General features: G+C 32.6%; 1 protein-coding gene across 1 annotated transcript in view; it reads right to left on the bottom strand.

Annotated features, from left to right (window-relative positions):
* Anxa10 (annexin A10) overlaps window positions 1–22,914 on the bottom strand; it is a 73,354-nt gene extending 50,440 nt beyond the window's left edge. The window contains exons 1-2 of the mRNA XM_004874611.3: window positions 22,724–22,914; window positions 2,096–2,177 (exon numbers count right to left, since the gene is read on the bottom strand). Of these exons, the coding sequence (XP_004874668.1) occupies window positions 2,096–2,177; window positions 22,724–22,741 (100 nt within the window). The 5' untranslated portion in view covers window positions 22,742–22,914. The remainder of the gene's footprint in view (window positions 1–2,095; window positions 2,178–22,723) is intronic.
* Between the last annotated feature and the right edge of the window lie 2,136 nt (window positions 22,915–25,050).

Below are 25,050 nucleotides of genomic sequence, written 5' to 3'. Positions count from 1 at the left end.
CAAGTCTGGTCCAACATTCTAAATCAATTAATGTAGTCTATCACATTCATAGTCAAAAGAAGCAAAACTATAGGAGTGTGTCCAGATACAGAAGAAGCATTTGATAAACTACCATATCCATTAAGATTTCTCAGCAAACTAGGAATAGAAGGGAATTTCCTCAAGTTGATACAGGGCATCTCCAAAATCCTACAGGTAGAATTTTACTTAATAGTGAGAAAGGTGCAGAATAAGGTATGGATATTCACTGTACACAGCACCATTTAAGAAAAGCTTAATTTGTACCTGTGCAATCTTTTCATAAATATTATAAACGGAGGTTAACAATGATTCCAGTTGTCACAGATCTCACAGAGATTACCTGGCAATTGTATGTACTGGTAGATACAAAATAAGTACTGAATAGTTGTTCTAAGAATGCACAAGTAGCATCTAGTGGCAGGGAATTGAGAAGTGGCAGCACTGTTAAGGAATGTTACCTGAGAACTGTTCTCTTTTAGATTGATATTGGTACCATAAATTTTCATATAGTTTAAGACTATGTTCATTTAAACTGCTCATTTTTATTTGTGTTAGTTTTTTTTTTTTTTTTTTTTGCTCTCAGATTTTTCCAAATCAATACAAGAGCTAAGGAAAACATCAGTAATTGTCTTTCTCAGTTGCACTTTGCTGAAGTTATCAAGATGGATAGAGTATTAAAGGACACCAAACCTGTTCTTGCTTGGACATGCTACAGTGGACACTCTGCCATCAAAACCTTCTGAAGTCCTTCAGCCTAGAACACTGACAAGCAAGAAATTACAATGGTCAAAATGAGTCCATATTTTGACCCTAAAACTGCAATGACAGGAAAATTGAAATAGGAGAAAAGACCAAAAATAGTGAACAGATTGCTCTGACTGGTAGTTTTAAAGCAGAAATTACACTCCTGAAGAAAAAGTTAATCCACAACTTTTTGATATCTTGCCTCTATATTTTTATTGTGATGACTGATATTTTAAAAGCCACGAAAGCACTGCAAACTCTTCATGTCAACTTCAGAGAGCAGGTTTAAAGTTCTTTATTGTTTTCCTAAGGGACACTGCCAGTGAATAAAATACAGACATTCATGCAGATGTGTATATACACCCACACGTACAGTTTCCTTAAAGGCGTCCTTGTCTTTAAAGTCAAGAGCTTGCTTTCTTATGAAAGGCTTTGCATGTTTTAAGAGCATCTCTTTTATGTTTTCTGTGTTTATCTTCATGCTCACTAGAAGTCTCCTTAAAATGGTTGGCACCTAAGGAAAATAGGTGGATATTTAAGGGTTCCAAATCACATCTTAAAGATTAATCTTTTTAAAAAAACCTAATAATTTTCCTCCTGTCTTCTTTCGATATCCCTTTTCTAAACTCTAATCTCATTTAATAAGCATGCATTTGTTAAGCACCTATCTGCCAAACTCCAAGCTCCAAGGGCTCTCAGTCCAGGCAGCAGGTTAGACAGATACAGGCACAGCAGCTGGGATGAGAAGTACAGGAGGCTGGAAGCTGGACCAGGGTATGAATAGCTAGTGCTGCTTGGAGTGCTCAGAGAAGGATTTGAAGAGGAAGCCTCATTTCAACAGGCTCTTGGAGAGATTTGGGTTACAAGTAGGCAAAGGAAGAAAGGAGCATTCTAAGCAGGAAGGTTATTAGGCCAATTTACAGAGATGTAAAATAGCAGAGCCACTTGGAAGAATCATAAGTCTGATTTTGCTGGAAGTGGACACAGCCACAGAAACAAAATGGAAAACAGATAAACACAATGGTCAGCAAGGATGATTCATCCTAGAGTAAGTACAGTAAGTTGCTTTTTGTTTCAGATTTCATTTACTAAGTCATGAGACCTTTAAAACTTTAAGGCAAAAATGTCAAGATCAGATTTGCAATTTCACAAGGCAAATCTGATCACCATTACTTTTTCTATTTTTAAATTCCTACTCTATTTCTTTGCCCAGTTTTTTTTTGTTGTTGTTTAACTTGTATCTGCCTTTTGTAAGATATCAGATATTTTACAATCACCTAGGAAAAAAAAAAGCAATACGACAACAAAAGATAGAAATTCCCAGCCTTACCAAATCCTTGGAGTGCCCCCGCTAGCATTTGGGCATCCATTACAGGGTTGAAATTGGGAGCTGGGAAGATAGTTCCTTGCACCTGATGGAAAAAGTCAATGAAAAAGAGATTGTCAAAATTCACATCAAGGATTTTAACAAACTTATTTCAGATAAATGCATACAAAAATATATTCTAAATGTTTAAATTACAATATGAGAAATACACAAATCTATTAAACAAATGTCCCTATTGTATGCTAAATGTGGAGAGCAACTTTGAGTTTATTTTATCCATTTTCCTATGCTAAATTGGTCTCTATTATTATTCTAAAGAAGCTGAGATATTAGAACCAATATAAAAATATAAGAATTAAATGAAAATACATGTCTTTTTAACAAACAGCATTTTCTTATGAGTTAGAGACTATTTTATAAAAATTAAAAAGAGAACAACATCCAAAAAAGCATTCAGTTCACTCGTACGAGTTAGAAGTGGTGCTTGCCACCACAGCTTTTTGTACAGAAGGGGCCCTAAACTCATATGAGAGAAAATTGAAATATTTAAATTTGGATTATGGGATTCATAAAAATCTGGGTGATAGAGATTATTTAGCTGAAGCTCACAGCTGCAGAGAAAAACATAAAATCTGACTGACATTCCATTTAAATTCTCTCTCTTGCCAATAATAAAATGGCAGAACATTTAAGGCAAGGCAGCCTTTGGATCTGCATGGTCCATTATTTCAGACAGAGCCAGCCAGAACTAGGCACTATATGATCACACTCAGCACAAGAGAGCTGCCAATCAGAATTTATTAGGAAGAAGGGCGGGTATCTCCATTTGTTGTCAGTGCACCCAAAACACTGAAGAAAAAAAAATGCCTTCTCATATCAAGTGAGCCTGCTGGCTTTGAGAAGAATTCAGACCCTCACCGAGCTCTTCTGTGACAATTCAAGCTTTGCTAAGATAAAGCTTTTAGTGCTTATTGTCTAATGATAGGGAATTAACTAATTAATAAGAACAACCCTGGACCACACTTCTATTAATGAATATTTATAGACCAATACCTAAATGTTTATGTAAGGATTTTAAAGGATTAGACCATCTTTCACTTTAGTTACTACTAAGAATAAAATTCCATTTGGGTTATAATTTACTGATATTATTAAACGTGAAGTTGTACACTTAAAGTAGGTCAAGAAACATATAATGAATGCGATATGACCTTATTTTCTTATTTAGAAGTATGACTATGATAGTGGAATGTCTATATGGATGTGCCTACATGGACAAATATATGTTATTAAAATAAAAACCTAGCCTGCATTTACAATGCATGCATTTACAAATGAACTTTCAATTTGTTCCTGGAATAAGTTTATTGGTGATGGCCTACATGTTTTCAGCCACTTCCCAATTCTAGAAGGCATTTACTTAGGAGATAAAATGAGTTTTATCTCCCTTCTTTATTAATCTGTCATGTTAGGTGAGGCCCTAGTAGGAGAATAGACTGATTCTTCTTTCACTTATTAAGTTCAGATAGCAGATTCTAATGTACATTCCTAAGTTGAGTTCTTCCAACTTCACACATTTTCTTTATAATCTTATAAGCTTGGAGGAGTTTAAAATTTAAATTTTTGAAGTAATAGCTGCTTGCTTTTCAGTGTGAAATTCTATTTGATTCTGCCTTTTGCTAAATCCTTTTTTATCTAGGTAGTTATCAAGTTTCCATTGGGAAAGTTAAAAGCTTATTTTAATAGACTTTTTCAAAGAACAATTTTTGGTTGATATTTCTATTGAGGAGAATACACAAGGATTTTCCAAATGCCTCATGGTCTCACACATGTATAACCTCTCTCATTATCAGCATCTTCAACTGATTGGTACAGGAACTTACATCGTCACATTGTAGTCTCCTAGAGCCCAGAGTTTACATTAGAGCTCATCTTGTACATTTGACAAACATTTTCTATAATGGTTTGTATCTACTATTATAATATCACAGAGTTGTTTCACTGCCCTAAGATCCTCTGTGCTTCACCTCTCCTACTCCTACCTCCAACACATTAAGGGCTTTTTGAGGACTGAGCTGTACATCCTTTATTTCTGCTAGTGGGAGTTGGAAGACTTCTTTGAACATTACTACGTCCTGCTTTGATGGCCTTAATCTTGCTGAGTGTTCTCAGCCGATAGCAGATTATAGGACTGCTTTTAGATATAAAAATGTTTTTGAAAACAATAGGATACATTGATAAGTATGTGTAAATTATTTGAAAAATTCAAGTGCAGACTGAACAGATATGCACACCAGAAAACATTTCATTAGTGGCCTTACTAGGATCTTCCAGAATTTCTAATGAAGTATGAGCTATAAATTGAACTTTATGTTTTTATAGGGTAAGGAGAAACCTCTGAAAATTATCAGACAATCTGTAGTCCACACGTTTTTCTTCCTAGTTTAAAAGAAAATCCTTGTAGAGGTTACTACTTTAAAGTATTTTTATTGTAATTATAACAATTTTTTTCTTTATAGTTATCTGCATTGACATTTAAAATTATGGGTCTTTTTGTCAATTGGTCTTAATACACTAAAATATTTTAGAAATACATGCAATATTAAAAATTTTTTAAGTTTTGAATGCTTAGTAATTTACAAAACATATTTTTCTAGAAAGCATTTGTTATTCATATCCATTTAAATAGCATATGAAATCATTATATTCATTTTATGCAAAATATGCTACAGTTAGTTTGAAGTCAACAATATTATTCCATGTAAGGAACATGAAATTCCTTTCACTTATTTTCTCATTGGAATACTGACTTTGTTTTTAATGATCGTTTTGACTGAACTGACCATCTAAATCTATTGAAACAGCTAATGACTGGTCTTAACTTTGTTCCCTGACCTAATTATTTGAAAGGATCAGTTGGTTTATTAATTGGTTTGGAATATAAAAAAGTTTAAAAAATTTTAAATAGCTCCTATGTTATCTAGATGTGCCATTTACCTTACGGTAACATTAACTTTCAAGATTTTTTTGTAAAATTTGTACTCAGCTTTCTTCTCTGCATCCCTCAGTGCCCAGCAATAGTTCCTCCAGTCAAGTCAGTCAGTCCTGAGCCCTTTTCCACCAACTTCCTTCCACTCACTGTGTTTTTATTTGTAATTTATGTCTCATGTTTTCCTATGTGTTTCTTGTTCTGAAAAGTAGAACTTGGACTCTTACATCTAGTATTGTTTTATACTATGTTGCTCTGCCAAATAATTGTTCAATGGTTTCATTTTTTTATCTTTTTAGTTATATTTTATGCCCTTTACCTGTAAGGGTATACCAATCTACACCATAATTGTCTGTATACTATCTCATTTATTTATTAGTATATTCTCATTTACTAGTGATTTCATGATTGATTTCTTTTTTTTTTTGCATTTATATTATTCTCTTAAGAGCTTATTATAAATCAGTTTCATAGGCCACAAGAAATAACAGGACTATGTACAGCCTCACAGGAAACAGGCAAGGAGCAGAGGAGGGTCAAGAGGAATCCAGGGCCTTGGTGGGCACATTCCTGGGGGAGTGGGCTGATTGATTTATTTTCTTACTGCACTACCTTGCATTTCATATGACATATTCACAGTATTTGAAGCAATATTACATGTAGATTCCAAAAAGACAAGTATCATCCTCATCCTTCTAGAGTATATGTTCTCAATGTCATAGGTTTTATGTGATATTATTTTTAGTGGTGCCATATTTGATTTAAAATAATTGCTGACTTTACCTTTTCTAAGTTTTCAGTAGACTTCCAGAACTTTGGTTACAGAGTCCTTCATAAAATTGACCTGAAATTTGGCTAAATATGATACACTGGTTATCCTACATAATGCTATGATTTTGTTTAAAATCCAGCTGAGTAACTTACTTGACAGCCCAGTAAAGGGTAATTATTTCCTAATCACTTAATGTCTGACAGGAATACCTCCATCCTCTTATTCTATTTGCAGAAAAATGAGAGAGTTTAGAAACAATATCAAGATGTAACTCATCTGAAGAGACTGAAATAGATGTGGAGTTTAGAGAATGGGTCTTACTTGTGGAAGATGAAAACAGAGGAGAAAAGCTGATCAATGAAAAGAGAATGCATGTGAGTGAAAGGAGCATGTCTAAGGGGGAATTAGACCTTGTGGCAAAAAAGGAGAAATATTTTACTATGTACTTTAGAATATGGGAAGATGACCTTTAATATTCTAAAACACTCAAACTTGGTAGGTAGTTGAATAGCACAGCAAATATTCTCAATTTTAATTCTAAGTTTTTAGTAAATTGATAATGCATTTTAATCAAAATGTGAGATTATCTTTGATATTGTTAAAAGAGAACGAAACCATTAGCTAGACAAAGCCTGTGTAGTTTGATTAAACTGCACCCCACGCTTATTAATATTTTGTGGAATTTAAACTTTCAATATTTGAATAATTAGATAAATTATTTTGAGTTTATGGTTAAAACTTTATGCTTATAAGGTATTTGCTAAGTAATTTAAAGTGATTTGTGTATTTAAGTTTTATACCTGATACCTTAGCATACCTCCTGTCAATTTATTCAGTTATGCTTTGAAGAAAGTAAACAGCTAAACTTTGTAATCAGATGTGCTACATACCGTAAATACTAGTTTTACTCAGGTAAATGAAATATATATACACAGATGATTCTAGAAAAAAGACACTAAGATATTTCTTTTTTATCTCTAAAGTTTTTTTTATAATTTATATATCCTTTTATTGGTACATTTTAGGTATACAATATAATGACATTCATCGTTGGAAATTTGGACCTTTACATAATCTCTCTTGGTTCTTATTTTTTCACCCTTCCCCTGCCCTTCCTTCAACCCCTCCATCCCTCCCTATTTACAGAGACTTTGTTTCCATTTTTCCATTTTCTCATATTAATTCCATTCCCTTCTTTCCTTCCCCCTACCCCTCCCACTTCCCCTTCCCTTTTGCCCCTTTTCTTCCTATTTCACATTATCTATTATACCTTTTAGTCCTTATTTACACTTTCAGTTTCTCACACTAGAGAAAATATTTGGTATTTACACATGTGTGTCCTATTGATACTAAGATATTTCTAAAAAGCAGCACAAATTAACATGGAATTTGGAGAAAAAAGATAATTTTTAAGTGAAAAATAGGAATGAAATCAAGGGAAGAGCTTTGTGTGGGTTTTGTTGTTTTTTATTTTGTTTTGTTTTATTGTTTTGGTAGCGGGGATCGAACTTGTGCTTTCAAGGCAGGCAGCAGAACCACTGAGCTGAACCCTTGGCCCATGAGTTTTGTTTTTTCCCCTTTCCATGTGTTTAAAAGCAATATTTATTATAGAGAAAGAAGATAAGTAGTAAAGAAAATTACAAATAATAAAGGAAAAATTCTAAAGCCCATTGTCCTGAAATAACAATTATAAACATCAGATGGACAATTAGAAAGATACATTTAAGAGATAAAATTATTTTATTATTTAAACTTTTATGTTGAAAAAACAAATACATGCAACAAAATGCAAAATTTTCAATACACAACAAAATGAATTTTTACATGGGTATATTACCATGTATCCTCTAGATCACAATATAAAACAATAAATAATTTTTACAGAAAGTACTATGGAATAAATTCTACTTAAATACAATAATAAAAATATTAATGAGGTGATATTGAAAATTTTACCTTAAACATTGGAAATAATAATTTAAAAAATATTACCCTTGGTTAAGATTTAAAAGCATTTAAATTGGAATTATTATATTTTATTAATAGTGTTCTAGTTTTAGATGGATTCAAATAGAAATATAATACAAAAGTTGAGGACATTAAAATCTCACATTTCTTCCTAATTTCCCTCTTCTCACTTTCAACATTGTTAGTTATTAATATCATTAATATTATTTTACCATTATAATCCATAAAATTTACATTTTATAACATAGTGTACAAAATTGTCTAACAACATTCTGATAAACGAGTAGAAATACATTAATAGAATTAATGCTTATAACCAATTATTTTACCTAGACTTTCCTATTCCTGAAGTGTTAATATTTTCTTAATTAGCTCTTACAGATAATTTTTTTTCCAAGAAGTGCATATGAGATGAAGATCTCATGTTTAAATTTAAATAAGTAAAAATACACTACTTAGAAATTTCATGTTTCTTGGAAGTCAGGTTTACATAAAAATGATTTTCCAAATTTTCTCATCTAGGAATATTTCTAAAACTCAAGCTTCATATCCTGAAATCTCCCGTGATTTCTCTTCTCTGATTTTGATATGCCACTCAAATCCTATCTTCATTAAACACTTTCTGGTCATCATTGTTAAAAATTTTCTTTCATGAATTGCTATAATTGCTAAAATAGCTGGTGTTTGCAAAATGGAAATTACAGGGCAGAATTCTATTTTTCAGTGTCATATTTCATCTTCAGAACCACCCTATGAAATTAAAGTTCTATTGTCCCTACTTCGTGAACGGAAAAAACATAGTGCAGTGCAGTAAGGAACTTACTAGGTGCACAGCTGCTTTTTGGCAAAGAAAAGACTTGAATTCATATTGGTTTGAGTACAAAGCCAAACACTTAAATACTTCCCTCGATGTTTTGTACCATCTATTTTGGTGTAAATAAACTTTGGTGTGAATAAACTTATCAGATAAATGATTTATCTGGGGACATGATCAAATCATGCCCTTAAATTAAGAATCTTGCTTTGCATGGTAATTTATCTATGTTTAATGCCTAGCATTTTGCCTGGGTTCATAACTGAATGATTGTTTGAATTGTAAAAAACATTTCAAATTTAGCTCATGTATTACAGAGAGAGGTGTATTAATATCATTTAACCTGGGCTAAGCTTGTTGGTGTAGATTCACTCGAATTGCAAAGCTCAGTGTACTCCAGTCAGTCCAGATGCTTGGTGGTGGAGTAAACCACACTGCATGAAAAGGGGTGGCTGCTTTGGGAGAACTATAAACATTTTGAGAATCCGTAATGTTATGATTCTATGGCATTTGCTTCACTACAGCTATATACCAGAAGAATGTGCCAAATTAAAAGCAGTTTGTGAGGTGAGTGCACCTGCAAATAGATTTTTCTTAGTTTCCTGTTACAGTTAATTTCCAATTACGTGGATGTGTGATGTAGATTTTGGTTTCTTTTTTGACTCCTTCTGCTAGAGTTGCGCTAAGAGGTTCTCTCTGAGGTTCTTACTATCCAGAGATAATTTTAAGGGCTGAGAATCTTAGCTCTTTTTTTTACTACATCATATGAGTTACTGCCTTATTTTCTTTCCATCAATCTAAGTACTAAGTGCTTGGAACTAATAAGAGAACAAAAGATATGTAAGAGAGACTTATCACAGAAAAAAATCAAAGAAAACAATAGACAAAAATAAGACTACTAATATTTAAACATGAAATGTTTCTAACTAGTAGAATTTCTATTATATTTGATTCTCTGCATAAATATGACTCTTAGCCAGAAATTTATAATTCTTGATATAAAATATAAGAAATATAGAAACCATGAATAATATCTTTTACTCCTTGATATTCTTTATATCTCATACATCATAGATAAAGGTGTCTTTATACATTTTGACAATGTATTCAGAATCTTTTCTTTCTCAGTTAAAAATATATGTATTTACTTTTAAGTAAATTTCTAAAACTCTTCTTTCTCATCATGAAATGTCTTGGAAAGTGAAAACTTCTCTAACATGGAATATATTCTAGAATGCTGTAAACACCCTTCTCTGAGTAAATTATGAGCCAAGTTCTCAATGATTTAAGCAACAACTTTCCATTCATTAGTGTGACTTATTAGAAAAGACAGAATATTGCTAAGATCATGGGATTCCCACTGTTCTGGGAGAGCAATCACATCATAATCACATTTCCCTCAGATCAGTCTAGAAGGATTTTTCAGAAGCAGAGAGCTCAACATAAATCAAAGTGAACAAGAACCCGCAGAGTTACAACAGTTTCCTCTCCATAAAGAAAACACATGGCTGGGATAGCTCCCTGTGAGACTGATTATCGGATGATATTCTACATGATCATTTCAGCATAAAGAGGGAAAATCTTATATGTTCACTTAATCTTTTCGAAAGTTATGTTGTTAATTATCTTATGCTAATGAGGTTAAAAATTCCTTCCCCCTTTCCTTCTTTGCTGTATAATAGTCCCTAGTCCTGTATAATGACAGAGATGCACATGGGAGATGCTGTCCTTCCTCACAGGAAGCTTGGCATGTAGCTGGTAATATTGAGTGTAATGAGAATCATGAAACAATGTTATTTCCACTAAAAATTAGAAGAATACAACATATATTTATGTATTTAATGATTAGATGCATTTTTAAAAGAAGCTTTTTTTTGGAGGACACTATTATTTGAATTGTTCAAACATCATTTTTGGACCACTATTTCAGAATTGATTTTAGTGTTTTATGAATACTCATAAGTTAAATGTGGATTTTATATTTACAATTACCCAAATCTTGGATTAATGACATGCAGAATAATAGAGCTGCTTAACACCATTTTATAACTGTATTAAAGTATGAAATTAAGTAATCTGGAGGCAATTTCTCAAATTGAAGAAAATTGCTGGTAAATCACAGTATTTCACTATCATATGGATTCAAAAAACCAAACTTCACAAAAATCATGGATTGAAAAACATGGATGGTTTTGACCTAAACATGTCCCTGTCTTTGGAAAAATATTTGCCTTACTGAGCCCTGGCCAGTAGTCATTCTATATGAAGAATGGCACAGGTTTCTAATATCAACTTTACACCACAATGGAAATGCTATTCTTAATTATTAGAACATTTGATAGTTACATGCCAGTGAAATTTCCTGTATAATAACTTAAATTGAAATATGCTTTTCAATAGTGTCTTTTGTTAATTTTAAGTTAATAAAACTTTCAGATATGTCTGATTCAGTAGTCACTGAAAATTCTAGTTATCTGGGGAATGTGGACACACTAATTTTACATTTTTTGTTATTCTGGTGATAAAGAAGACTTCAATAAACATTATATCTCTAGTTTTTGCCAAAATAAGTGTTGCTGATGTATTACTGGTTTATGTATAGTATACTTGGCTCAGAAGGATATTGCAAATATAATTAGTACAAAGAGGGATAGTTTCTAGGAAAATCAACTGGAATACATTGATTTTACTTCTATATCAGTTTTTGGGTTTTATTCATGTTTGTTAAGAGACTATGCAATAGTGAATTCTTAGACATAGGTTTGAAAAACAAAATTATTTCTTTTTCCACTTGTTCTGCCTACATGAATTATATTCTACCAAAATTTTCAAATTCAGCAGTTCAAACTTGGGATGGTTAATCTTGATTGTCAACTTGATTGGATGGAGAGACACTTGAAAGATTAGGAAAGCATACTTCCAGTTGTGTGTCTGAAGTGCTCTCTCTCTTTCTCTCTCCCTCTCCCTCTCCCTCCCCGCTTCCTGCCTGCCCAGAAGCTAACAGCTGTTCTCTGCCAGGCTCTTTCACCATCTTTCTGCCTTGGAGCCAGCCAACCATGGACTCAAACCTCTCACACACCACACTAAACCTTTGCTTCTTTAAGTTATTTATCTCAGGTATTTTTTCACAGTGATGAAAAGCTGACTAATACAAAACTCTATTATGTGAAATTCTTTCAGATTGTATCAAATATTATTTTTAATTTTGCTTCTGTATAACACGTGGCCTTCTTTTGTTTTGTATTTATTTTTATCTCTAAGTTGTACAATTCCATAGGGCAAGTACCTTTTTTCCTTTGCTTTTAAACCATCCAATGTAGTGCCTTAGGTATAACATGGGCTCAAAGAATCTAAGAAGTCTTATAAAGTATAACAATCTATGTCTTAGTGACATCTTTAGCTTAACCAGTAGATTTCATAATTCATTATTCATATGAGCAGGTTATGCTCTAAGTATGTTTACCTGCATTTTCTTGGTAATCATCTCAGCAATCTTGTGAGACTGATACAATTAAACTTATTTCACACATGAGGAGCTTATGAGGCTGAGTAAGTTGTTTATAACCACACGGGCAATATGTCATGAAGCTAACACTCAAATCTAAATTTCACTTCATGGTTAATGCCCTTTCCATTATAGCTGTAATTGATGTAAAAAAAAAAAGTACTACTGAGGCATGTTTTATCTTTACAAGAGAAAAGATATTTTCTTTTGCAAAAGACCCTACAGTTAAAGACAAAATTTGAAAAGCACATGCTGTTATGTTTATGTTAGTTCAAAGAGAAAGAAGAAAAGAAAGCAGTGTGTGCGTGCACGTGTGGTAAAGGGAAAAAAGAAGGAAAAGAGAGAGAATATGAATAATAGAGGGAGAAGGGAAGAGAGAGGAAGAGAGAGAGAAAGAGGGAGAGAGAGAGATCATGGCTTGATTATCAAAATGCATTTAAGAACACAGTGTCTAATATTTAATTTCAAGTTAATTACAGAAGCCCAAATAACCCTAAATACAGATTTATTGGGATCTTTTCTTGCTGGCAGTATTTTGAGACAGTGCAGAAATCAGGCTTGTGCCAAGATAGTTATCTAATATGGAAAAGGTGATGGGCTGGCTGGCTGTTCCATGAATTAATTAATGGCAACTGAGTTCCAGAGGAATAAGAGAGCTATTGATCTTCATTATTTGCATTCCTTCAGCCTCAGCAAAGTAACTTTAGGGAGGCAGAGTCACTGGGAAGGGCTTTTTGTGAACTTAATTTCAATTTTAAAGGACAATATGATTTCAGCTTCTATCTGGGTTAATTGCAAAGGAAGTATGTATATATTATCTAATGAAAATAAAAATTTTGAACACATGCCTAGTTTACCAGTATAGGCAGAGTTGGTGATCATAAGGTAGGTTTAGTCATATTACTTTTTCAAATTGATGCAGATATGTTTATAATATGAGCCAATTGCTAAATTAGTTACTGTGGAGCCTATACAATTTACTAGTTAGATGTCAAGGAATTTAAGAAAGTGAGAGATCTAATTTTATCCACAGAGCCTTTTACAATTAAGATCTATGAATGTCTTTACTAACATAATTTCACTGTTCTAGGAAACAATTTCCAGGAAGATATAATTGAAATAACTTTGTATTATTAAGCTACTAACCTTAACATAATTAGAGTAAAATAGAGAACATCAAATGCTACCTATTTTCATGGCTCAATATGTCTAATTTCTAATCCTAGAACCTGCAACTGTTAGCTTTCATGGAAAAATGGGCTTTATGGATACAATTAAATTAAGTATCTTGAGATAGAGAGATTATTTCTGAGTTGGCTGTAAATGTGACTCCTGATGTCTTTATAAGAGAAGGTCAGAGGGAAATTTGACTACTGAAGAAGAAGGCAAAATTGTGATGAAAGCAAGATTCTATGTTGCTGGCATGGAAAATGAAAGAAGGTAGTGCAACCAGGGGATGCAGGTGGCTGTAGAAGGTCTCCAGAAAAGGGGAGGAAACCATTCCTTCCTTAGAATCTCGAGAAGAAAACTACCCTGTTGACAATTTATCTTTAGCCTGGTAAAATTAACTTTAAATTTCTGACCTCCAAAATTATAAAAGCATAAAATTGTGTTGTTTTAAACCTTAAATTTGTCATAATTTGTTACAGTAGCAATAGGAAACTAATATATTCACTATGAAATTTTTCTGTGTTCACCATTTCTAACTTCTTATGTGACAAATAAGTCCCCTATAGCCTCATGAAAAGATGTATATGATCTGGAATAGATGAGCAATGAAAGAAAAGCAATAATAAAGAAATATATTTTAGAAGTTCAGGTAATGAAAAAATATTACATCTTTAAATGAAAATAGACCACTGCATATTGGAGAATATTAAAGAAAAGATCAGCACTCATATATACCATTCAGATGTAGTCATTTAAGAAGGAAATGAATAGGCATCAGAATTCTCTTCCATAAAATTATATGTAAGCAGGCATTTGGTCCTTTTCAGAATCCAGAGGGAAAAATCTAGGACTCAAAGCTTTTAAATTGCTGAGTAAAACTGCTTTGTAGAAAGGTAAAATGAAAAATACCAGTTGCACTTCTGAAATTCGTGTGGAAATCAACTTGATGTTAGCATTAGAAGGTGGTGCAGTTTGGAGGTGCTTAGGTGGAGTCCTCCTGAGTGGGACTAGGTGTCCTTGTAAAAGGGCTTGCAGAAGGAAGTTTGTCCCTCTTGCCCTTTCATCTTCTGTTGTGTGAGGACACAGCAAGTGGGAATGAACTGTTCAAGGTACAATCTTAAAGCAGAAACCAGAAAAGGAACCTGCTGGCAACCTTGGTTTTGAATTTCCCTTTGGAAAATTCCAAGGAATTTTGAAATACTGTGTTTTACATGATGACTGTGAAGCTAAAGTTGAACTGAACCATGTTAAAATCGTTTTCTATATGGCAATGGCTTTGCAAATTTTAAGCTGTATGTGTTAGGTTTGGACAAACAAGTAAATGTATTTCAGATATTGATGACTGGATATTCTGAAAGTATTTAGTCCTAAATAAACATTTGTTCTCTACAAAAACACTTAGTATCTTCACAGTAGAGAGATCAGCCTGCCACTGTCATAACTAAGTGCACTGTCACTAAGTGATTGTCACCAGGAATGACAGGTCAGTATCCTGTTATCTCCAATATGACAGACTTGAGAGGACACATTGCATTCATGTTCCTCCCAACACTGTGTCCTTAGCATCATCAAGAAAACTATCAGCCAGTTTCAAATTGAAAGACATTCGACACAGAATTGATGAATACTCGTCAAAAGTCTCAAGGTCATAAAACATAATCCAAAGCTTAAGGAAGTGTCACAGATCAGAGATGGTTAAGAGACATAGATACTAAATAGAACGTTGAATTCTAGATTTGTTCCTGCTACAGGGAAACAAAGAATATTTGCAGAAAACTGGGCATAATCTAAATCAAATTATTATTTAGTTCACAGCACTATGCCTATGGTAATGGCCTAGTTTTGATGACTTCTTTGACATGATGGGAAAAATGTAAACATGGGGAAAGCTGAGGAAAAGGTAGTTGGGAATTCTAAGATGTTTTTATATTTATTCCAAAAGATTCACCAAATAAAATGTTAAAAATAGTGTTGCATACAAATCTAGTATCACAAAGCCAAACATGGCCCATTATTAAATCAGAAATTACTACAATGGTTTGAATTTAGCTTCAAACAGTAATGTGATGAAAGGTTGTCTCAAGGATTTCCACTGCAGGATTCAGATATAGAACTGTACTTGGGAATAATAATGGGGTGTAGCAGGAAATAGACCATTCACAATTGCTTTTAACTCCTCTTGGAAGTGTAAACCACACCAAAGAGAGAAGCAAAGTGCTCCAGAGATTAAGTTGAGGAAATCTGTGTGGGGGACTTCCAGAGGGAACAAGGATGTGAGCAGAAGGATAATAATAATTGAATAATTATAACGTGGAAACATCCTGCTTGCCTCATTCCTTGCCGTACTGAAGTGACTGAAAGTCTCATGGAGAAGTGTAATTCTGTAGTAAATAATTTACATCTTACTCTGAGGGAAAAAGTTTCTTGTATAAAAATGAGATGAGGAAAGAATAAACTATATCACAAACAAGATAAAGATTAAAAAATTATCCTATCTACATGTCTGTCTACATCAGAGAGAAAAATAACTCAGTTAAATATATGACTAAATGAAGTAAGTTAACCATATGCCTTTAATTACAACATGTTATTTGAACACACTACGGAGTTTGCTATTCCTATTCTAACAATTAGTTTCTTGACCAAATTTTCAGTTACTGTAAATGCCTTTTCCTTTGAATAATTTGTCAGTGTACAATGAGAAAAGAAAGAAACCTAGATTTTAAAGCAGCACTCTAGGATCTTTGGAGGAGGAAATAGAGCCTTATAGTTGAGAAGGAAAAACATGTTTGTTTTCTTACATTGTCGATGGACAAATTGTTAGTACCCTGTGATTTTGAGGAGTATTATTTAATAGCTTACACAATATTGTTTTAGAAACCACTCCCATCTCTGAACCATTCTAATTACTTCATATCAGTATCATGCATAAGAAAAAGACCAAGTACACTAATTCATGAAGTCAGAAGACTTTGAACATCTTGAGGGAAAATCTGGCATGCTCACAGGCAGTCATGCTGGTATTCATACTGGGGGCAAAAGAATCTTAGAACTGTAGGGACATTGGATCCCAAAGAGTTTCTACTGACTATTAAGTTGTGATAAATTCATTGTGACCTCCACTGCACAAACGTCCCCATTTCAGAATCACTAATTTCCCTATCACTGAGGGTTCATGAATCTGACCCCTTTTCACTGTGAAGGAACTACTGTATTCACTGTGCATATTTACTTTTCTATATACAAACTGTGTGCTTGATTAAACATCCAGCAATGCCCACCTTAGCAATGAAAGGTACACAGAAGGTACGTGTGTCCCCAGGTACTGACATCTCTAACTTTTAGTACCTTTTTCTGTTTTCTTAGTTATCCTTTAAAAATGTCATTTTAAGATTGGCTGCTAAATGAATGCCTACAAATTTCCAACATACATTCAGTACCTCCAAAGGCTTGAACCATAATTCAAGATGATGATCATTATAGTGATGGCAATAACAAAAGAATGACCTAGCTATAAAATACAATGTGATTTACATATTTTAAACTATTATGAATTCATAGTATTTAGGAGGATGTGTTTATTGGCTTAAAAGGATTTCCTTTTTCTTAACTTGCAAAATACAACTACAATGCTTTCAGTTCTGATTTATTTAAAATACAATAGCACAAATGTTTCAATTAAGAGATAGGATAACACAATACATTAAAGTACCCTGTTACTTTATTACAAACTGTCATAAAATAGAGATGAGAAGCCAGTCTTAAGTAGCTTATGAGTGAAATTGATTCCCACTTTATCCCTAATAGGAGTACTACAATGCATTATTTTGTGTATAAAGTACTTTTAAATTTTGTACATGATCTTGTCATAGTCTGTTAATTTTTTTTTTCTAACAGAATTACAAGAATGTCTGAAAGATATAAACTGAGAAAGAACACATTCATAATTATGGGTTGTGATACATGGGCTGGCAAAAAAAGAGGTCTTTATCGGCAATTTTCACTCCTCCCTTGAATAAGAAATCCAGGTTCACAAGCTATAATCCAAATCCGTGAATCATTTGAGATGATTCAGAAGAGGATGAGGCTGAGATTGACAGCATGAACTTCAAAAATACTTTCAACCTCCCCATCGTACTAAAAAAGTCCTGTAATTCCTTCCTTGTTTGGTCCATCAGGCTTTGCCAATTTTTATCAGCAAGAATTTCTTCTGATAGAATTCCATAGTAGATAGAGGCTGGGTGTTGGTTTTTATCGATAAAATGTATTACAAAATGAAAACTCAGTGAGTAATACTCTGTAAATGACTCCTTTCTTTCCCCTTTTCCCCAATCCACCTAATTACAGAAGTGCATGACCATTAAAATAACCATGACTCATACTGCTTAAGCATAATTTTGAAGGTTGTGATTTAGTGAAAGAAGTAACTTTTTTAAGCTTTTGATTTATGATAATCTAATGACTTCCTTCCTGCACTGCTGTTAAATGGGTTGACTAATTAGGGCAAAAAAAAATACAGTTAACTATCTCTGTATTCATTGGAGATTTTAAGACTTTCAGTACTTGAAATTTAAAAGCAATACTAGACTTATACTAATATTTAAATCTGCACAATGTATTAATAGCAGAGGTACGATTCAGAAATATTTTTTTCAGAGAGCTTAATAATCACCTAGAAAACTCTAGCAGTGTCTAAAAAACAATGTACCCAGAGATGTGTCCTATCTTCTATAAGATGTCTAATCTACATATGGAAGGCACTTGTGGAAATACAAGTAACTCTATAAATTTAATTCTTATATTACTTGTTATTGTGGCAAATACTCTAAGGACTTGCACAGCTAAAGGCTTTTCCAAAACTTCCCTCTAATGATTATATTTTCTATAACATTACTTTGTCTAATTTCAGAATGCTGATGGTTCCTATAAGACAATGGAATGCATGTTTCAAGAGGGCAGAGCCTCTGACAGGCATTTTTTCTACTGTATTCCCAGTACCTGAAAGTAGTTGTAAGAGTGGAAGTAGAAGGACCAGGTCGGGGGCTACTTTATAAAATTGATAAAGGGCGATTGTGCAAAGTACAAGAGAAAGAATGATCCTTGACTTTCAGTTTTTTTATTTCTTATATCCAGCGATTAATTTATTTTTTTCGATAAAAAGAAGATAGAATTTCTATTCACTGAGTAGATTCTTGGCTGTTTGAATCTGGGATTTGGGGATAGGTGCCAGGGTGAGATGCAAATTCGAAAATACCCTGTGCATGGATTGTATAAAAACTAGAATATTGGATGCAATGACAAAAGCAGTGTTTAAGGTAGGGAAAAGGGGAATTTTAAGAATTTAGCCCCAGAATACTCCCAGCAAAATAACCCTCAAATTTCTAGTAAGATGAAGGAGAATTGGGCATAGTATTCAGACATATGGAGGTCATAAATTACTTTAAGAGGAGAGGTTAGGTATTTTATGAGAGAAACTCAATTAGAATGGATTCAGAGAGCAGTGGATGATAAGAATCAGATATAATGACTCCAAATACTTTTGGAGACTTTTATAATAAAAAAGAGAAGAGAGGCTGGCAGTAATTGGTGAGGAAAGTGAGTTTATGAAATTTTTAGCATGGTCGAATTCATTTATAAATAAACATTATGTGGAGTTTAGGAAAAATATATTTCCATTCATGAAATTTTTGATTCTACTCAAATGTATTCATAAAAATCAGCATAATTCTAATTCGACATTCATATATATATATATATATATATATATAGAGAGAGAGAGAGAGAGAGAGAGAGAGACAGAGAGAGAGGGAGGGAGGGAGACAAACTCATTAGTAATAGACAAAACTTCAAGCCCTCCCTCTAAAAGCAGTGTCTCGGGCTATTAAAGGCCGTGGGTTTTGAGTTAGAGTTGCATTCAAGATTTGACCTTGGTACTTTATAAAGAAGCTGAACAATAATTCACCTCATGTAGATACTTTATAGGCTCCAAGTATTCTTTTTATCTGTCAATTAATTTTCAAGCAACCATTGTAAGATAGGTGCTATTATCAAGTCTCTTAATGGGAATATTGAGATGCAGAAAGGTATGAAAATTGCCCTCTAAATCAAGGATCCTACCTAGTAAGACTGATTTTGTAAGTTTAGCCATTGTGTTGGACTCAGGTTTGCCCAACCCCTGCATTACAATCAGTGGTTGCTGTAACTGATCTCCACCCCCTCACCAAAATTAGCAGCATGCTTATACACCACTTCAAGGAAAAAGCTACTCCATTTAATTTTTTTAGTTTAATACTTATTAGTTCCACAGAAGCTTCAATAAAGGTTGAAGCCATAACCAGCATGACTCCTAAATTTTGTTGAATCAAAGTGTGTAAAGTTCAGGCAATGTAGTCTTGTGAGAGTGAGAAAGCAATCTATAAAGTATGAATAACCTTTGAATAATATTTGTTCAGTAAGTCATATCACAGATAAACAATCGAAGTTAGGTTTCTTGGATGCATGAAAATTTTTCTCTCAGGAATATCTTTCTATTGGAAAAAATTACTTTGGAAATAATCTTGCCTATGGACAATCTCTGCTCCCATGTCCTATTGTCTCAGGCTGTAACTATCCTTAAATCAGATGTTAAATCTTCTCAGGCTGTAACCACCCAAAATCAGGTGTTGTTACTGACCTAGAGAGTATTTTTTCTTTCTATGTGTAGTTCATTGCTGAAAAAACAATGAATTTCTTGCATTCTCATTCCATTAACTTGCTGAATGTCTCCTCCGTAGTATGCTGTCTAACTTGCTGTTGTCTGACCCTGGAGCTCTTCAGTCGTTCTAGGGGAAGACTCCCTGAATAAGAGGTTACGTGCATCTTTGTAACCCTACTGCTTCCAATTATACATATCTTAATTAGGTTCACAATCTACCCTTTCCTTGATAACCAGAAGTTGGAAATCACCACATAGGGTAACTATATTTAGTTCTCTCTCTTAATCTCTCTCTCTCTCTCAAATTTTGGAGTTAAACAAGATCATATTTCCACCACTTTCTGGCTTTTTATCTGAGAAAGTACTTAATTTCTGAGCTTCGGTATTTTATCTAGAAAACGAATATGATAATACTTTGATGAATGTTGTAAGAACTAAAATTTATGTGGATAAAAGCAGTGAGTAGAAGTATAAGAGAGTAAAGGAGAATTTCAAAACCTTTGTATGTTAAATGATATCCTTATAAAATATTTTGTGGTGAGCATTAGATTAGATAGTATCTGCAAAATTCAGATTGCAATACAGGAGCTTTCTTGAGTAGATATTTAGAAATTATATTTCTTTATGTACAATGCATAATGTATTTTAGATGTGGAATATATGGATTGTGATATCAATGTATATAGTGTTTTTAATACTGCTATGACTAATATTTTTCTGAAAATAAATAAATATGGCAGAGGTATAGAAAATTGTCAAAAGGATAGAAAAAGGACTAGGATCAAAATCCACTTCAAAGCCAAAAGAAAGCATTAATTATATAAATGAATCTGTATTAAATAAAATGCTACTATATACAAACAAGAAGACCCATTGATTAAAAACCAGGACTAAATATGCAAAAAATTTCTCTACAACAATCAGAGCAATCTAGAAGGTTTTTTTTTTTTTTTGGTACTGGGGATCAAACTCAGGTCCTTGTGCTTGCGAGGCAGGCGGTGGAACCACTGAGCTAAATCCCTAGCCCTAGAAGGTAATTTAATAATATTATATATTATTATTTCCAAAAGAAATGTAAATACTCTTATTTGGTTCTTGCTTATTGCTTGATATATACTTAATTATTAATATTGTGTAATTAGCAGGAATAAACTACTTCAATGGCTCTCAAAATGATAATGCCTTTCTATCAAATAGGTACATTCAATCTTTGTATATGAGGACATAAGTGTCTATTTTTAACCAAGAACCCAGTCAATAATCATCTATAGTATGTAATGAGACATTTTTTTACCTGTGAAGAACTTGTCTTACTTGTGGACACCAGAGACAAAGTAGAGGGTAAAGAGATAAACTTGGCCTTAAACATTGGTCTCTGAATAACACTGAGTTCTAACACATGGGCCATGTATCTTAGTATAGAAAATTGTTTTAAAATATAATAATACTGGTTGTTTAAAACCACTTTACTCTTTATTCTTTCTGAGAATATACCTAAAACATAAAATTTTTATTTAATGCAGCTATTGAAAAATGCTTAAAATGAATTTTTAGGTGTAATTAAATCCAACTCATTAACCTCTATTTTTCTTTATCTGCTCTAGAAGCATAGTAACTATATTCCTCAAAAAATTTTGTTGTCATTGTAACTTAATCTCTGAAATATAAATTTAATATTGTATAATTTTTTTGGTAAATTGACATAAACATTATTTTAAAAATATATAGTATGCAGAATGTAATATTATTTCCAAATAAATTTACTCAAAGAAATAGAAAAGGAGAAAACTATAGGTTTTTACAAATTAAGTAGTTTAATTATTGGACTAAATTTCTTGATACCTTTTATTTCTCTGTAGTAAAATGTAACAGTCCACAATTAATAAAACAATAATGATAACTTTCACGGGCAAAATTCTTGAAATTGCAGATGAAATTAAAATTGTTAAACCAATAATAGCCATCTTTGAAGTCCTGATTCAATATTTATTTTGAAAGAAACATATAAATAAAACTTTGTAGGAATTAATACTTTGTAAATAGGTAAATATAACTTTGGTGGCTCAAAGTTTGATCAAGTAATAATGGGTTTTTCGCATAAAAACTTTCTGGAAAACCTATTTTTATAATACTGGGTCAAAAAGATCATTGTTGGCATCCATGTACATATCACTTCCAAGACCATATGAAGTGGATATCTTATGGACAATATATACTTAGATAATTATGTTGGCACTTCAAAATTTAGTGAACTATGAGAGCAATTGGATTTTAATGATTCAGACAAGTAAAAAATGAAATGATTAATTGAATTATACATTGCTTAAGATAATTATTTAAAATAGTCTAGATAATCTGAAGAGATCATGGATTTAAAATAAAAATTACTAGTAAAATTATCTTTATTTCTTATAGAGAGAAATAAATATGGAGATAAATCTTATTATACATTTAGTCAAAATTCTGAGTCTAATTACTTGAAAATAGAGGGAACAAAATTGTCTTTATGGGAAAATATATTCACATAGATTTAAAAATTAATAATATTAACCCCTTTTAATAGTTACATTCAATATCTACTAATTGAAAATTTAATGAAAATAAATCAAATCATCAGTAATTCCTGTTGAAAATGTCAAGTAACACACACAAAATTTTATAAATAATACTTAAATCTGCAAAGACTGGAACAATTTATAGAAATAACCATTGTACTTACATAGTCCCCACAAAACATTTTGATAAAAATGAGTAACTTCAGTGCAGATCACAAGATTTTCTGTGAGTGAACAATACAGTTTTTCTCTGGGAAGCAAGAGAGAATTGAGGTTCACTGTTCAATCAAAATGAAATATGTCTGCCTATTCACTTCAGTCTCTCAGGCTAGAAAAGGTAGGGCCAATTCTGGATACAGCATGACTCAAGGTACAGTATTCATACTTAGTTATCAATCATAGGTAAATAGGCAGAATTATTGCACAAAACAAATAGAACCATTAGCCTAGTCCCTGGTTGTACGTTGATTTGAGAAATGTACATTAGCCAAACAGTGAAAGAAATGTAACCTTTTGAAAAAGCTGATGACTCATGGAAAGGTAAGTTGGTAACCACAAAGTTAATGATTTATTTTCTGTTTAATTATTGTTAACATACAGACTTTTGTGGTGTTTCAGCCCTAGTTTCATATATTAGGTTGCTAGATTTTGTGTGCACTGATACTGTTCTCTAAATATTTCAACTATGGTATTGTAGATCTGGTTTTCTGTGAAAGCTAAACATATTTAGGACAGAAGTGATTATCCAGTAATAAAAGTCTTTGGGGGAATATACTGTATTTGCCATTATTTTTTCACATTTTATTTTTTTAAGTCTATTATATTTGATTTTATTAAAAACTCTAAAAAATTTAATAATAATATTACCACTTAATTTTCTTGATTATTTTGAAGTCTCTTGGACTTTGGAAATCTTGGACTTTTTAGAAAGGAGTGATATGTAGACAGAAATACAGACACTTTCAGAACATGTTTGAAAATAAGTTTTAAACAGAATTGGAGCAGCACATCAATATTTAAAAGGGAGAGTAGTTAATTTTAATGAATGGAGCTGGTTTTCCAAAATCCTAAAAATTATGTCCCCAAATGCAATGAAGGCCATTCTGGCCTACAACCACATATAAGTCAATGTTCTTCTTAGAATGAGAATCTAAGTATTTTGTGGATATTGACAACAGTGAAGTAAGCATCTCCTGAGCCATTAAAAGTGTAAGACTTAATGATTGTGTTAATAATTTTATTATGTGATTTGGTTACTATGAAATTCATGTTTTGTTATGTCCATCTAAATCTAGTAACTATAAGGTTGAAACACAAGTTAGAAAATAATATGTATGATCAACAGATAATGAATATGGAAAGCACATACAAAAGAAATATTATTTTGATTGGGTATAATTTTAATTTGTGACAGCAAATATTAAATGCATGACAATTGGTTTTGACAATCTTTGTGAGTTTCTACTCTCTTGAAGGTCTATTTTTTACCCCCATTTTCATCAAACTGCTAACTTCCACATGCTTCCACTCTTCTTTTGATTTTCAGCCGATACCTCTCATGTTGTTTCATTGAGAATATACGAATTAATCCAAACAGGCATTTTCTCCATCCTTTCATTCTGTGGATTTGCACCTTTATTTTCTTCCTACCCTTCCATTCTCTCATTCCAGTACCACTGCTTCTAATTTAGGTTTCCTTCCTATCTATATCAAGACATTTGAGTCAGGTGTTCTCTCCCATCCAAGGACTTCATTCCTGAAATTATCCCATTGCCATTTATTATGATGATTTTATTGTCAGATTATTTCCATTTGCCCCAAATCATGTTATAGCAGTTCCCATTTTCAAAAAGCAAGTAATCATTGATAATTTGAAATAGGAAAAGGTCCAAAGGTGTAGGGGTGGTGGGAGAGGAAGGGGAAAGGAAAGAAGGAAAAGGAAAAATCATGAGAAAAGAAAAAAAATGGAAATGAAGTCTATGTAAATAGGGAAGGGTGGAGGCAGTAAAGGGAGCACAGGGAATGGGGAAAAAAATAACCAAGATACATCATGTACAGGTACAAGCACCCAATGATAAATGTAAATGTACTGTATACCTAAAATGCACCAATAAAAGAATTTTTTTTTTTAAAAGCAAGTAATCAAGCTAACAGACTGACAAATTTCCTTGACTCCACATTCACCACCAGCTACAACTCAATTTATCTTTTTCTTTACTTAGGGGAAGCTCCTGCAAATAGGTATCCTGATGCCCCTCTCTACCTGACGATTCTTGCTTCATCCTATTTCAACCAAGGTTTTCTTCCATAACACTAAAGCTCTGCTGTCACAAATATGACCACCTTTGCAAATAGAATGGCTAGTTCTTTGTTATAATTTGATGTAGTTGTCTCCTTTCTTGCTGACACACTTTTTCTGAAGCACTATTGTCTCTTAGTTTTACTTTGATTTTATTGGTCACCTGCACTATAAATTCCACTTACAGTACTA

The sequence above is a fragment of the Heterocephalus glaber genome, unplaced genomic scaffold (genome assembly GCF_053883595.1).
Source record: "Heterocephalus glaber isolate CG9 unplaced genomic scaffold, H.glaber_assembly_v1.0 deba00001461, whole genome shotgun sequence".
Lineage (NCBI taxonomy): Eukaryota > Metazoa > Chordata > Mammalia > Rodentia > Bathyergidae > Heterocephalus > Heterocephalus glaber.
Note: the sequence above shows the minus strand (reverse complement) of the source record. Positions and strands in the feature narration are given on the sequence as shown.